This window comes from Puma concolor, chromosome D3 (genome assembly GCF_028749965.1).
Source record: "Puma concolor isolate L17-30 chromosome D3, mPumCon1.1.hap2, whole genome shotgun sequence".
NCBI lineage: Eukaryota > Metazoa > Chordata > Mammalia > Carnivora > Felidae > Puma > Puma concolor.
Window position 1 is genome coordinate 66,433,928 of NC_141678.1, and position 14,707 is coordinate 66,448,634.

The 14,707-nt window shown below is 46.1% G+C and overlaps 1 protein-coding gene across 8 annotated transcripts in view; it reads left to right on the forward strand.

Moving 5' to 3' along the window:
* The window catches only part of LOC112868110 (urea transporter 1), a 53,993-nt gene extending 47,576 nt beyond the window's left edge, over positions 1-6,417 (forward strand). For all 8 annotated transcript variants that reach the window (XM_086682874.1, XM_086682877.1, XM_086682873.1 and 5 more), the window contains 2 exons: positions 2,812-2,861; positions 4,360-6,417. In XM_086682874.1, coding sequence (XP_086539000.1) covers positions 2,812-2,861; positions 4,360-4,536 — 227 coding nt within the window. In that variant the 3' untranslated portion in view covers positions 4,537-6,417. The remainder of the gene's footprint in view (positions 1-2,811; positions 2,862-4,359) is intronic.
* Positions 6,418-14,707: the final 8,290 nt, after the last annotated feature.

Below are 14,707 nucleotides of genomic sequence, written 5' to 3' on the forward strand. Positions count from 1 at the left end.
GTCCACTTGGATAACCCACACTCATCTCCCGGTCTCAAGATCATTAACCTAATCACAGCTGCAAAGCTCCTTTTGACAGATAAGGTAACATATTCACGGGTTCTGGGGATTAGAGCGTGAACGTCTTTGGGGGCCGTGACTGTGCCTATCGCGCCTACCTTCCTTCGGACAGGTCAGATTTTCTTTAATGGCATAGCGTAATGGATGAGGCAACGTACTGAATTAGTTGAGAACCCAGACCCTCTGCCACGTCCTAGCTCTGCCAAGTTTAACTTCAGTAGATGCCACGTTCAATAGATGCCTTCCCCCAGGGGCCATCCCGCTTTCCCCTGCCACCAGTGGTGTGTGAGAGGGCACGTTTCATCCACACTAGGTACTGGCCATCCTTTCCCTCTTTGGACATAAAGTTTTGAGGCAGACCTCCAGCCCCCTCCTGTAAGGTAAATCTCACATGGAAAACGTAACAGCAAGTTCCAGCTTGCCCATGTCACCCTGACCCTGCCAAACCAAAGACCGACTCGGCCAGCCAAAGTAAATAAAGAACGGACATTCATTACAGAGTTGCTCTTTCATTAGATCACATGGCCTTATCAGCAAGAGGACCCGGGAAGCTCTGACAGGGCCCGGCACTGCTGCCTTCCCTGCCTCGACACCGGAAGCTGCCCACCAAGGAATTCCTCGGTCTTGTTATTTTATCAGTGCAAACTGTAAACACATTTCGTCTCCTTTTAATGCTTGGCTTGTCACAGTAGGACTTGTACACGGTGGCCTGTGGGGACGGACATTGCCGGCCCTTCAGCTCTCGGGGCCTCTCCTCTCCCTCTGCTGCCCAGAGCTCTGTCAGAGTCATCACCTACAAACTGTGGTGTGCAGAATGTCACCTCTACCGTAAGGCTTTCCCAGTCTGATTCAGCAAATCTTAATTGATGGGCAGTTACTGTTATGCAGTCTGACTCTCTTACTATGGGGAGAAAAGTGACTTGTAATTGGAGAGCACCTGGAAACCGCCTAACAGTAAGAAACCAGAGCAATGCCTTCCAAATGTAATAAGTATCAAATGGAGAGAAGTGGCAATGAAGTCTCAGGTGCTCAGGGGACATCTCCTAGAAGAGCCGGCGCCCAAGGGAGCAAGGACAGAATGTTCCGGTACTTGCTCAAGTGCCGGTGAATATTTGTTGAATGAGTGAGTGAGTGAATGAACGAATGAAATAGAAAAAAAAAGAATGAAATTCTCAAAACCCAACAAAAAAGCTCTTCCAACCCAAGCTGTTGCTGGCTTCTGCTCAGATCAGTATCTCACCCCCCAGGGACAGGGATGGGTTTGAGAGCTGCTCTTTGTGGAAATACAGGATTGCATGTGAGATCCGTCTCCTCCCTGTAAAGAGCATCTTCAAGTTGCCCTTTGACAAATGATAAAACCAGATTCCGAAGTTCAGGGATTTGTTGTACAATTAAATGGCAGAGCTGGGGTTTGAAGCTTGTCTTTCCAAGACACGCCTTTCCCGCTAGCTGGAGACAATTCAGATGTTGAAACACATACTGTTGAACAAAAATACCAGGACAAAAAGACCAAAGATTGATAAAAGGTTGGAAGTCTGTGGTAAAGTAAATGAGGGAGGGAGTCCCTCCGCCCCCACTTCCTGCCCCGCCCCATGGTGGCTGTGTGATTTCTCCTGCTTTGGGGCAGTAGATGGTGGGTGTGCCTACCGGTGAGTGCTGCTGGGCCAGGTGGCTGTGTGGCCAGCTTATGAAGTCATTCTGCAGCCTGCCTTGGTGAAACCCGAGGGCTTCCCTGAGCCTTCTTGAGCACCACCCCCCCACCTTCAACTGATGATTAGCTACTTGAGAGCTTTGTTTTTGTTGTTTCACATTGAAGGTCACAGATATACTCAAACTGCTACTTTAAGATTTGCGCTTGCTCAGAGTAAATAAAAACATAGCATGTTAGTTCATTAGCCCGTATGCCGATCTTAATGGTATTTGGAAAAATGTTATGGGGAGAAATCCCAAGTTTGTGTTCCGTTTCTACTGATCTCTGAGTTAGCATCTGTTTTTTTATACCACAAGTGTTTCTAACTGTGAATTCTAACCAATACGAGAATCCTTGTGATCGTACAGAAACCGTGCTATCCGAAGAAACATTCATACTTTTCGTTTTGGTCCAACCATGCTCAGATAAAATAACAGGGAAGTTTATTGGCCATGGAAAGCCTTTTCCTTAAGGATCAGCAGTAACATGAACCAAATAGTAATCACAGAAAAGCTACCTTTACTGAGTACTTCTTTTTAAATTTTTTTTAATGTTTATTTATTTTTGAGAGACAGAGCATGAGCGGGGGAGGGGCAGAGAGAGAGGGAGACAGAATGTGAAGCAGCCTCCAGAATCTGAGCTGTCACAAGAGCCTGATGTGGGGCTCAAATCCATGGACCTCGAGATCATGACCTGAGCCAAAGTCGGGCGCTTAACCGACAGAGCCACGCAGGCACCCCTACTGAGTGCTTCGTACTGCATGCTAAACCCAAGTATTACCTGCTTTCGTGTCACACCAACCCCGTGAGAAAGGAATTCCTATTCCCTCTATTGTGCAGGTGAGAAAGTGAAGGCTTAGAATGGAGGCCACCAAGCTCCTAAGTGGTGGAGTCTGGATTTGAACCCAGAGCTGCCGACTCTAAGCTCATAATTATAACCAGGGTGCTGGGCTGGCTGGAAAAACATGGAAGTTTCCTTTCCAGGGGATTTATACCAGAAGGCAGTCTTCCCTGTAATGAGAAGTGCACCTACTAAGTGCTGTTGTTCCCCTTTGTTTGTAGCCCTGTTCACTGCCTACCTTGGAGTCAGCCTGTCACACATGATGGCTGTGGTGAGTTTGCTTTAATCTTGCATTGTCGTAACATGATTGATCAGTTTTTGATGATATGGAAACCCTCCCAAGGTCCCCCTGGGTGGTGTCCCATGCAGGATCCATGGCTGTGATAGCCACTACTTTCTCATCTTCTGGACCTGCCTGTCCCCACTCACCTTGTAGCTTCTTCGTGAATTATAATCCAAACTACAATCACCAGGCTTGCTAAAAATATCAGATTGATAATTTAAAGAAGTGAAACTTAGGCTGTATAACATATTTATCAAGTTCATATTCTAACTCTGAGTGTCAGGGAATTGACCTTAGAATATCTTCTACTTGAACAGAAAGCCAAGACCATGTGGTGGTTGAGAAATCAGGAAAGAGAGAAAAATATAATTGGCTAATGACCCAGATGGTGCTGTTTTTTGTTTTGGGTCAAGCCATTAGTTTTTCATACCCCTTGTCTTTTTTTTTTTTTTTAATTTTATGTTAGAATGAGAGAGAGAGAGAGAGAGCAGGGGAAAGGCATAGAGAGAGGGAGAGAGAATCCCAACTCAGGGTTCAATCCCATGACCCGAGCCGAAATCAAGACTTGGATGCTTAACCGACTGAGCCACCCAGGTGCCCCACACCTTGTCCTTTTTTAAATCTCCATCAGTCGTAAGACTTATTCAGACTCACATCCTGGCTTAAGTATTTAAAAAATTTTTTTGATGTTTTATTTATTTTTGAGAGAGAGAGAGAGACCAAGCCCATGAGCAAGTGAGGGGCAGAGAGAGAGGGAGTCACAGAATCCAAAGCAGGCTCCAGGCTCTGAGCTGTCAGCAAAGAGCCTGACGCAGGGCCCAAACTCGTGAACCGTGAGATCATGACCTGAGAAGAAGTCGGACACTTAACCAACTGAGCCACCCAGGTGCCACCCCTGCTGAACTATTTAATAGGCAAAACCATCTCCCATTTAGTGGCTCCTGCCCCTCTTTCTCCTTCCTTTTCAGCACTATCCTGCCCTTGACCTTCTCTTTCAGAACTGCATGAGTTGCCAAGAACAGCCCAGAGGAAGGACCTCCCCTCAAGGAGCTTAGAATCTATTTGGGAACTGGAACAAGAGGAAGGAAAGCCAGTAGAGTCCAAGACTAGTCTGGGTGGAAATCGGGAGGAGAGACAGCACCACAGGCTGAACTCAGCAAAGGGGGCCCTGTGGGTGTGATGAGGGTCAGGAGACATTGGCGGCTTGCTAAGTGACATCTCTAGGTGCCCCGTGGCATAGGAAGCCCACTGTATGAAAGGAAGGGAAAGATGTACAAGGTGGACAGGCAAATGACCACCCTAAGAAGCAGATGAGGGCATTTCACCTGCTAAATGCCCTGGGATCTTGGACTCCATCTTGGGCATTAGTGGAGCCTGGGTCAGTGCTCCAGGGATGCATCCCCCTGGGCTGAATGAGAATAGGATGAAGGGTGGTACTTTGTGACAGGATCTCAGAGGAGCATGTGCCTTGTCTCTTCCTCTTCAGGCGGGATTGCCAGCTTGTACCTGGCCCTTCTGTTTGGCCACACTACTGTTCCTCTTGCTGACCACGAAAAATGCCAACATGTACAGGATGCCCCTCGGTAAAGTCACTTATCCTGAAGAAAACCGCATCTTCTACATACAAGCCAAGAAAAAAAGGATGGTTGAAAGCCCTTTGTGAGAGCCACCCCACCCACAGCCATGGTCACAAGGGGTGGCTGACCGACTGCCCCAGGTGACCCCCAGGGTCTTGGCAAACTGCTGTTTTTTGCCTTTAACAACTTTCGTACTACTAACCCATTGGCGATCTGCTCTTAGGCTCATTTTGTAGCTTTCTCTTAGACTCCAGGAGCATCCCCAAACATGTGAGAGACCAGATGGTGTGCCCTGGTGGGGCGTTGGTGCTAAGACTAATATATTTATAAGGTCAAGTGCTCCAACAGAACGAAGATGTGAGACCAGAGCTAATGATTGACATTTATTGATATTCTTGGTATTTGGTTAGGCTACGTGATGTTAACAGTATTAAAAATTAAGCTCTACAACTAAGCCTCAAGTGAATGGAATTCATGGTCACAAAGTCAAAGTCAACCCAGAATTCTCAGATAAGCAGTGTGACTTGTTTGAAATCAATACAACTTACACATGACAGTGGTAGTGCCCACAGCTCATGCCCCAGCCCCTCAGCAGAATGGCCTGGATCCTGCCCTGTGTGGGTGGGATTCTCTTACGGGAGATGGGCTGATTCTTTCCAGGCGGACACAGCTGTAGGAGAGAGAAAGGGATTTTATCAGTCAAAATTATTCTGGAATGTTATTTTTCTTAGACGTGGCAAAGGATTTTTTTAGATAAGGTTTATTATCTTTTTCTTATGAGAATGCATTTGTGTTTTCAATGAGGTAAAATAAGAGAAGTTCCTGGCTTAACCAGTTCCTAGATATTAAAGAAAAGTTACATTTTTATGAAATATTTGGCATAGCTGTTTTCACTTTAATCCACATGTTGATTTTGTAAATGCCAGGAACGTGTAGAACCAAGTTATCAGCATCCAAGGGTCCTTTAACGCCACAATTTGCAATCCATTTGGGATGTTTTACATGTTATAAAGCCTGAAAGTTAAGTTCAGATTGTTTTTGGATGCTTGGAAGTTGTTGAATTTCTTTAAAAAAAAAAATTTCATGAAAAAAAAAGTCATTATCTGCACACTCAAAATATTCTCACTCAGAACCCAAAGGTAAAGGGTTCTCCTGTTTTTCTTTGTTTTAATTTTAAAGTCATCAGTCCTATAAACATCCTATAACCAAACACACTGAGGATGCCATAGAAAGTGCCACTCGCTACCTTCCGCTGAATCTGTATGGATTCAGTGTTTTGGAGGATTCGGAAAGAGAAACCGTGGAATCCTAAAGGGTTTTTCCCCCCTTTGGGTTTGCAGTGCTCAGTGCAAAATATTTAGGTTGCTGCAGGAATAAACAGAAGAAGGGAAGCCAACCTAAAATATTTCAGGGAGAAGTCCACTTCTTCCTTTTCTCAGGAAAACAAACATTGTTCTGATTTAACAACCCTGTGACCAAAGCCTTTTGAAACCCTGAATTTGCAACTGTCATAGAGTCATGTGGAAAAACTAAATCTTCACCGTGTGAACGGAAATCTCCCTTGTTAGGGAATTTGTGAAATAAGACTTGATGGGAGGGCAGGGGAGGAGGACTCAAAAACGAAAGCAGAACCAAAGATAAACCAGGAGAGAAGAGTCCAGGCTGTGGTTGAGTGAACCAGAGCCTCTGACATGCCTCCAGGCCCATCTTCACAGGAGCTGGAGTGTTCTCCGTATACCCTCTGCTGGTGGGCTCACACAGGCGTGTAAATAGGAACATTCTAAAGCCTTGTACATGGCCGAATTTAAATGGTATTAATTTTTTCAAGCTGTTTTTGTTACTAAGTGTTACCCTGAAATGAAGTGAGTATTTTGTTAGTTTCCTCAGGGATCACTTGGATTCTTTTCCTATTGTTTGTATAACAAATTTCTAGGTAAGAATATGAATAAAATTATACTCACAGCTCAGTTTTGTACAGATTTTGTTTAAAAGTCACCTATGCCTTTTATAGCTATCGTGTGTGTATATTAACAATCACATGCATAATTGTGTCTTGCTTATATGTGCTTATGTTTTGATGTGCTGGTATCCCCTGATTCCTTTCTTCTACTTGGTAACAGCACCAGACGTGCCTCTGAGCAAACCCTGTTCAAGTCAGATATATGGGCCCATCCCTGTGGGTCTCCTCTCAACTACACATCGTTCTCCCCACTCAGGGTTGAGACTGGATTACTGAGGATAGCCATGGACATTCAGGACATGCTCCTAAGACTTTAAGATGAATATCCCGCCAGGCAGCTCCAGGCATCCCATCCGGGCCCTCGGTACCCCACCAGGACTGGGCCTCAGGGGGCAGCATTCTGGGAGGAACTACTTCTCAGAACGTTGCCCCTGAAGGTGAAGCAGTGCTTGTCTCTGAAACCTGCCTTCAGAGACTGCTCTCCCACCTCCCTTCATCCACGGTTAGCGTGTTTGAAAGAAAACATGGTAAGAATGGAAATTCACTCCAACCTTCAAAGGCAGTCCAAACAAGAAATAGAAGAAGGCCACAGTAGATTAGCCACATTGGAATGCCTTCTGTCAAAACAAAACCTCTTCTACCTATTGTTTCAAGATGATAAATATACAAGAGTGATCTGGTCATTAAATGCCCCCTTTGGTCTTCGGTAGAAAACAGAGAAAAGGTTTTAAGGCTCTTCAGCTAAAGACTCCAAATGCTAAATAGTTACCTATGACATCTGATTAGCATGAAATATGTTGAGATAGGAGGTTAAGTTCAAGATCAGGATTTTCCAAGGGGGGGCCTCTTACAGACAATCTTGCAGAAATATCTTTGAGGTTGTTAAGTATAGCAAAATGTTTTATGCATATGAATGTTTTCAGCCTTCCTTTTATCTAACAACCTCCTTCCAAAAGGCTTTCATCTTTAGAGTAAAATCTCCTTTTTTTTTTTTTAATTTATTTATTTTGAGAGACAGAGAATGCACATGGGGCAGAGAGGGAATCCCAAGTAGGCTCCATGCTGTAAGCACAGAGCCTGAGGCTGGGCTCGAACCCAGGAACAGTGAGATCATGACCTGAGCCAAAATCAAGAGTCAGATGCTTAACCAACTGAGCCACCCAGGTGCCCCTAAAATCTCCTTCTTGAACCTGCTTTGACAATCCCCCCAGAACATTAGAAGGCTTATAATTTCAAGGCTACAGAGTGCCATTTGCTAAAACAATTAGCAATATAGATCCTGAAGGAATTTAAACAAATATAGTAAATAACAGACTTTTAAAGAAGTGGATTTAAATCCTCTATAGTCTGCTTTCACAGCTCTTAAAATCGAACTATAAAACACACGTAGTAGATCAAAGCTGACATGTGAAATCGTCTAAACGACTGCTCCAAGGCCTGACCTTAACCTTACTAAATATTAACCAGATAGGTGTTAACATAGCTAAAGCAACCTTACATCTGAGGGAGACCAGGTCAGCCACTGAAGCTTAGGAGTTGAAGGCAGACACAGTGGGGGGGGGGGGTCTCCAGCACGGGGAGTAGTGGTCTAGGAACAGGTGTCTAGGGAGACCCTTGTGGTAGCAATGGGCACACTGGAGGAATCATGGCTTAGCAAATATAATCATTTAGATCAAGCAGCTAATGTTCCTTGTCTGAGCCCGTACTCACAAGCTATTTGGTTTCCTATGTAGATTTGCCTTCTAGGGGAAACAATGCACTTGTCCATACTCGTGAATTCCTGACCCTGGATAGTTACAGTTCTCATTTTAATTAATAATTCAAGTTTGATAATAGGGGTTTTTTAAGTTGTTTGTTTCTTTGTTTATTTGGTTGGTTGGTTGGTTAGTTGGTTGGCTTTTTTGCCCATACATGTCACCAAAAGCCAAATCACCCCATGGTGTTCCAACAAACTTAAATTTCTGAGGCTACAAAGGTGCATGGCGTCGGGGGTATGTGAGGTTGTGAGGTTTAGGCCAAGACCTAGAGTCGACCAGAGATGGGCAGGTGGAGGAAGTTGGAGGATGGAGAGAGCAGTGTTCTTGGCAGATGGAAGCTCATGCAGAAAGGCCTTGAGACAAGGATTGGTGCTTTCAAGGAGTGAGAGAAGGGGCACATGGGGGGCTCAGTCGGTTAAGCGTCTGACTCGTGGTTTCAGCTCAGGTCACGATCTCACGGTTTCGTGAGTTCGATCCCCACATCTGGCTCTGCGTCGGCAGCATGGAGCCTGCTTGGGATTCTCTCCCTGTCTCTCTCTCTCTCTCTCTCTCTCTGCCCCTCCCTTGCTCATGCTGTCTCTGTCTCTCTCAAAAAAAAAAAAAAAAAAAAAAAGAAAAATAGGAGTGAGAGAAGACTGATGTGGCGGGACTACAGTGAGTGAAAGGGCTTGGAGTGGATTCAGGAAACCAAGCAGACCACTGCAGTAGTGCAGAAGAGATGTGGTTTGGCTTGAACTCTAGTGGTAGCAGGGGGATGGAGAGAAGTTTATGGGGGTGAGAGACAAGAAGTGGAATCATGGTAATGGATTCACGTGGGAAGGGAGGGAGAGGGAGGTGTCAAGGATGACTTCCCGAATTCTCACTTGGGTAACAAGGTAGATGGCAGTGCCACACAATGAGATGGCAGCACCCAAGAATCACTTCTCTCATGCTATACATCTTCCCGTCCAATCCCATCTCTCCAGAGCTTCAATCCAGACCTGGTGTTCAACCGTCTATGGGGACTGTTCCAAAAGTATCCATCTCAACACATGCAGGGCAAAACTCATCTTCTTCAATGACTCTGCTCTCCACCCTGTGCTGACTTACAAGGTAGCACCCTCTCGCCAACCGTACAATCCAGAAACAGTTCATCATCCTTAGCTTCATTCCCTCACCTCTAGGCAGTAGCCAAATTCTAAGGATCTTACCTCCTTGAAAGCCCCCATTGGCTCACGAATTGGCAAATATTTGTTGAATGACTATCACATGATGGAACTGGGCTTCCATAGTGAACCAGTCAGTCATGGCCTCTGCTCTCACAGAACTTTATGAGGTGAACTGACCAGTAAATGAGGAAAGGGAGTAGCATGATGATGAGGATGTAAGAGGTAGCTGGCCAACGAGGTTGAAGGAACAGTGTTTCAGTGACTTCCTCCTTCTAAGAAACAGAAGACAAGAATATATCACTAAATGCCAGGCATCCATACCAGTAGGCATGCTTTTGGCAGCAAGTAAGAGAATACCTGCCCAAAAGTACTTTAAACCACAGTAGTTTCATTCCTAAAAGTAGAACGTTCTGCTCCAAGTTTGGTGCAGCTGCTCAGTGATGTCATCAAGGATGCAGTCTCTTTCTATCCTCCTCCTCTTTTGCAGCATCCTCAGAAGACTTCATTTTCATCCCTGGGCTTGTTACTTCATGGTCCCAAAACAGCTGCCTTGTTACAAACCTCACAGCCACATCAGGAAGAAGGAGGCAACCAGAGTTGCAAGACAGTCATTCTTTCATGTCTCTCTCTCTTTATCAGGGAGGAAAATCTTTCCCAAAATGCTTTCACTTGTGTCTTTTTGGCATAAAAGGGTCATAAGGCCATTCCTGGCTGCAAAGGAGTCTGTAAAAGCATGCATGTGGCATTGTCAGCCCCTACTATAGCAGGTGAGCTCCGCCATATTGCAGGGAATGCAGGAAGAATGGCTATTGGACAAGCAGATAAACATGTCTGCCACAGTGGTACAGAGTATACAATACCACACAGTATACAGTACCGTCGTGCCCAGACCACACTGAAGAGAGCTATGTGGTGACAGACAAGATTATCTATTGTGGGATTTACAAAGGGGTTTGGGACAGAGACCTAAACCAAGACCTTTTACGCAGAGATGCTTTGTGGAATAGTTGCTGGAATATTCCCAGAGTACTTTAGGATACCCCAGCTTCTGACTAACAAGAATCTTGTAGCCTCTGACTAACAAGATGCTAAGCAAAAGGTGAGGCAGCCAGTGATACTGACCAGAGCAAGGAAAGTTTAGGGTCAATTCATGTTTTAATTAGCCCTCTCGATCTAACAGTTGAAGCTTCTAAATCATTCCATGTCAGAAGGCCCCACTGGAAATAGTTAGTTTCAATTCAGTTCCAGCTCAATGAAGCATTGAAAACAAGTGTCTGACATTTTCTGCTTTATGGCTCCAAATAAACAATGAGAAAGCCAGTTTCCTCTTTGGGTTGGGTCCATTGGATCCTAGCCCTTAGAAGCTTTGAATTATATCACAGTGACATGCAAGGACTCGCAGGGGAAGAAATGAAGCAGAGGGGAAAGTTGGCACAGTATCAGGAAATCTAGCTAGGGTTAGGTCCCTCGGACCGCAGGAAACAAACGGCAGCTCGAGCATGAGTCAGTGACCCAAGAGCAAGCACATCTTGGGGGAACAAGAGCACATACGGGCAGGTCGTAGGAGCGGCAATTCCACACTCTGAGACCCCATGTTGGCCTCTCAGCCAGATTTGTGGGAGCGAGTAGCCACACGCAACACCTGAAATAAAGCCAGCCCAAACTGAGGTGTGTTCAAAAGTACACATTGGATTTCAAACATACACGACCAAAAAAAAAAGCAAAATATCTCAATAATTTTGTGATGACAATGCCTTGTATACATTGGGTTAAATAAAAGATATTATTGGGGCGCCTGGGTGGCGCAGTCGGTTAAGCATCCGACTTCAGCCAGGTCACGATCTCACGGTCCGTGAGTTCGAGCCCCGCGTCAGGCTCTGGGCTGATGGCTCGGAGCCTGGAGCCTGTTTCCGATTCTGTGTCTCCCTCTCTCTCTGCCCCTCCCCCATTCATGCTCTGTCTCTCTCTGTCCCAAAAATAAATAAAAACGTTGAAAAAAAAAATTTAAAAAAAAAAAGATATTATTAATTTCGCCGTTTAAAAAGTTTGTAATTTGGTCACGAGAAAATTTTAATCGCATATATGACTTGCATTTGCGGCTCATATCATATGTCTATGGGATGGGGCTTGGTTAGACGAGTCCCAACCCTGGGGTCTTAATGGGCTACAAGGTCTCCATGGCAACTCAGATGGCACCGAGCTGTTGGAACTCAAACTTCTAGAGAATCATTATGTCCTGAATGAATGGATAAGAAGCCTTTCCTGTATCACATTGTGGAGACAGAGTTAGCTAACTCTGGAGTGTCAATTTCAGGTAAAATTTTACACCTTTCCAGGAAGACCTTCTGAGAGAGCAGGGGAGGGGCTGAGAGAAAGGGAGAGAGAATTCTAAGCAGGCTCTGTGCTGCCAGTGCAGAGCCCGACATGAGGCTCGAATTCATAAGCCATGAGATCGTGACCTGAGCCGGAACCAAGAGCCAGATGCTCAACTTACTAAGCCACCAGGCACTCGGAGGATGTCATTTTTAAAGAATAATCATAACATGGCTACAGAGGGAGAAGACTGATTTTCTTGTGTGTGGAATAAAGTTATGGTGAAGGCAGTACCTAAAAAGCAGCCTCAGAAACACTCAGAGCTGGGGCAACCCCACTGGGATAAGCGGGCTGCCGCCCAATGTGTCCATGTGAAGAACAGTGTCCCAGATGTACAAGTGCTCATGAGTCACAAGCGATGAAAAAAAGCAAAGCACCTGGTTATGAAGTAAAAGGGAACAGTGGGACTGTGGATAATTGAAAATTGCACACCCCACCCCAAGCCTACCAAAGCATTCACGTTTCAGATTTTTTTTTTTTTTTTAAGTAGGATTCACACCCAGGGCAGAGCCCAACCCGGGGCTTGAACTCAGGACCCTGAGATCAAGACCTGAGCGGAAATCAAGAGTCAGATGTTTGACTGACCCACCCAGGAGCCCCTCAGATGTTTTTAAACACTGTACTAGCCAAACGAAGCCAGTTTGAGAGTTAGATTTCTTGCAAGGGCTCCATATTGCAAGTTCAACTCCCAGGCACTCTTATAAGTGTTCCATAATGTTTGTCAACCAAGTGCATTTATCAGAATTATGCACAAGGATCTTTGAAAAAATACAATTGTCCTATCCCATCCTGAATCTTTAAAGGCTCTCCAGACGATTCTAATGTGCTCTCCTACATAAAAGCAACTGCAAGTTCAGAAATCCCAGAGACTAACAGAAGCTGGATGGCTTCCTGGAGGAGGTGAGACTCTGCCGTTGTTCTGACACATTTTCTCCCTGGGTCATCGGGACTCGGCTTTGGAGGCTCATTTGGGTTCCTCCTGGGTCCCCTGACTACCACCCTTTCTAGAACCACTGCTAAGGTCCAAAGAAATGAGCCATGTCTTGGCGGGCCCTGAAATCCACAGTGATACCAGAGTACAAAGAAGGTGGTCAGGGGCAGAAGGAAGGGCCTGTGGCAGAGAATCTAGTCTTTAAATGCCCGAAGCTTTGCTATGTTGAGTCAGTCCTTCACAGTCACCACCTCCCACCTCACTCCCACCTGTCTCACTGCCAAGGCCATGGTACAGAGTTCATCTTAGCCATCCTCATGGGCTGCCATGTGATTATTTCTTTTCACCTGTAGGAAAGACTTAGAAATGTCTAATTAGATTTTTCATAGACACAAAAAACCCAAAAGAAGAAGGATAACATTGTTAGCCTCCAGGCCCTGCCCCGCACCCCTCCACTCACTGTGTGAGGACAGCTTTGCTTCTCTTTCTGTCTTCTGGGGGCCTCCTCCAATGTCCACACGTGCACCGCTTGTCCTGCCTCTGACCTTCACATTCCTCGTGGAAAGTATCCTGTCACCTGCAGCCCTGCCCCTCACAGCCTGTCACAGCCCCAGGCATGGGGAGCCCCCCTTCCTCAGCATCCTGGATCTGATTGGTCAGTATCCTTGCCAGAGCAGTTAAAGTTTCTGAATGTCACCCCCGTGTATATTTGGCCAACTGATCCGTGCAGACAGACTTTGTATGCTTATTACCGCTTGTAATTTAACGTAAAGCAGTATTTCTTTCCAGGCTGCAAGGTGGGATCTACGTCCCAGGACTCAGTGTCAGGTCCATGAAGGAAGTGCATGCCCTTGGTGTCAGAATCAGCACAGCCACACCTGGGCCAGATCAGGCCACCACCTGCATGATCTGAGAGGTACCAAGGCCCTATGATGGCTTCGCCAGCAGCCGCCCACGCAATCAAAAATTTCTCCCTGGAATTCTCAGTGAAAGAGCATTATGTTGTGACAGCTGCAACTCGTTAAGATCTCAGACAATAAAAACCTGGTGGAATTCGTTTATCTGGATTCTTCCCACCTAATAGCAAGAACAAATCGTATAGGAAAGGGTTTCTAGAAAGACCAGTTTTGGTGGACGAATCCAAGAAAGGCGGTCATCCGGCACTAGGGGAGCTGTCACGCAAAGGAAAGGAAAGAGGAGGGGGCTGGAGGAGGAGGGATGTACAAGAAGAAGCCAAGGACAACGCATGATTAAAACACATTCCATGCTGAGCACATGGAAGTGAAGCGAGAAGCCAGCCAGCGAGGACCAAGGAGCCAAGTCAGGTGCGTGCCTGTGCCGCCGGGCAGGCTGTAGGCTTCCCTCCACCATGCTATTTAGAATACAGTTACTTCCTCTTCCCAGAATCTTGAAATCCCAGCTTGCCTGCCCTAATGGCCATTTTTGTTTTTTATCTTCCCAACATACTTCCTACCTTCTTCTGGTAACAGCACCTCCCTTCCCTTAAGAGATCTGCTCCTTCCCATTCACTGGGTTCTCTTGGGGCCGCCAACCTCAATACCCTACACGCAGGCACCTGAGAGTCAAGGGGCTCCGACCTGGCCAATCATTGGACTCTAATCCCCTGGTCAGAGGGATTGGCCCAAAGGAGAGCCACCTGACCCAAACTGGGCCAATCAGATTCCGCCCTGCAGGAATTTGAAATTTGAACAGACATCCAGGGTAGAAGGGAGTTGGAGCTGGGTCTGACCGCAGTGGTGTGGAGAAAGGCCATGCAACCTTCATGCGATCTTGGCTTCTTCCCCCAGGGCCTACCCCCCCACCCCCTCCCAAGGCCAGATTACTATTAACTTTCATGCAGTGAACTAGCCCCATGACTTTCCAATAAACAGGTACTTAACTGAGTTAGAATCAGTTTCTGTTGTTGTGACCAACAACCAAAACTGACATAGAAGGGGCGTCTGGGTGGCTCAGTGGGTTGAGCCTCCAACTTCAGCTCAGGTCATAATCTCGTGGTTGGTGAGTTTGAGCCCCGCGTTGGGTTCTTGTGCTGACAGCTCAGAGCCTGGAGCCTGTTTCAGATTCTGT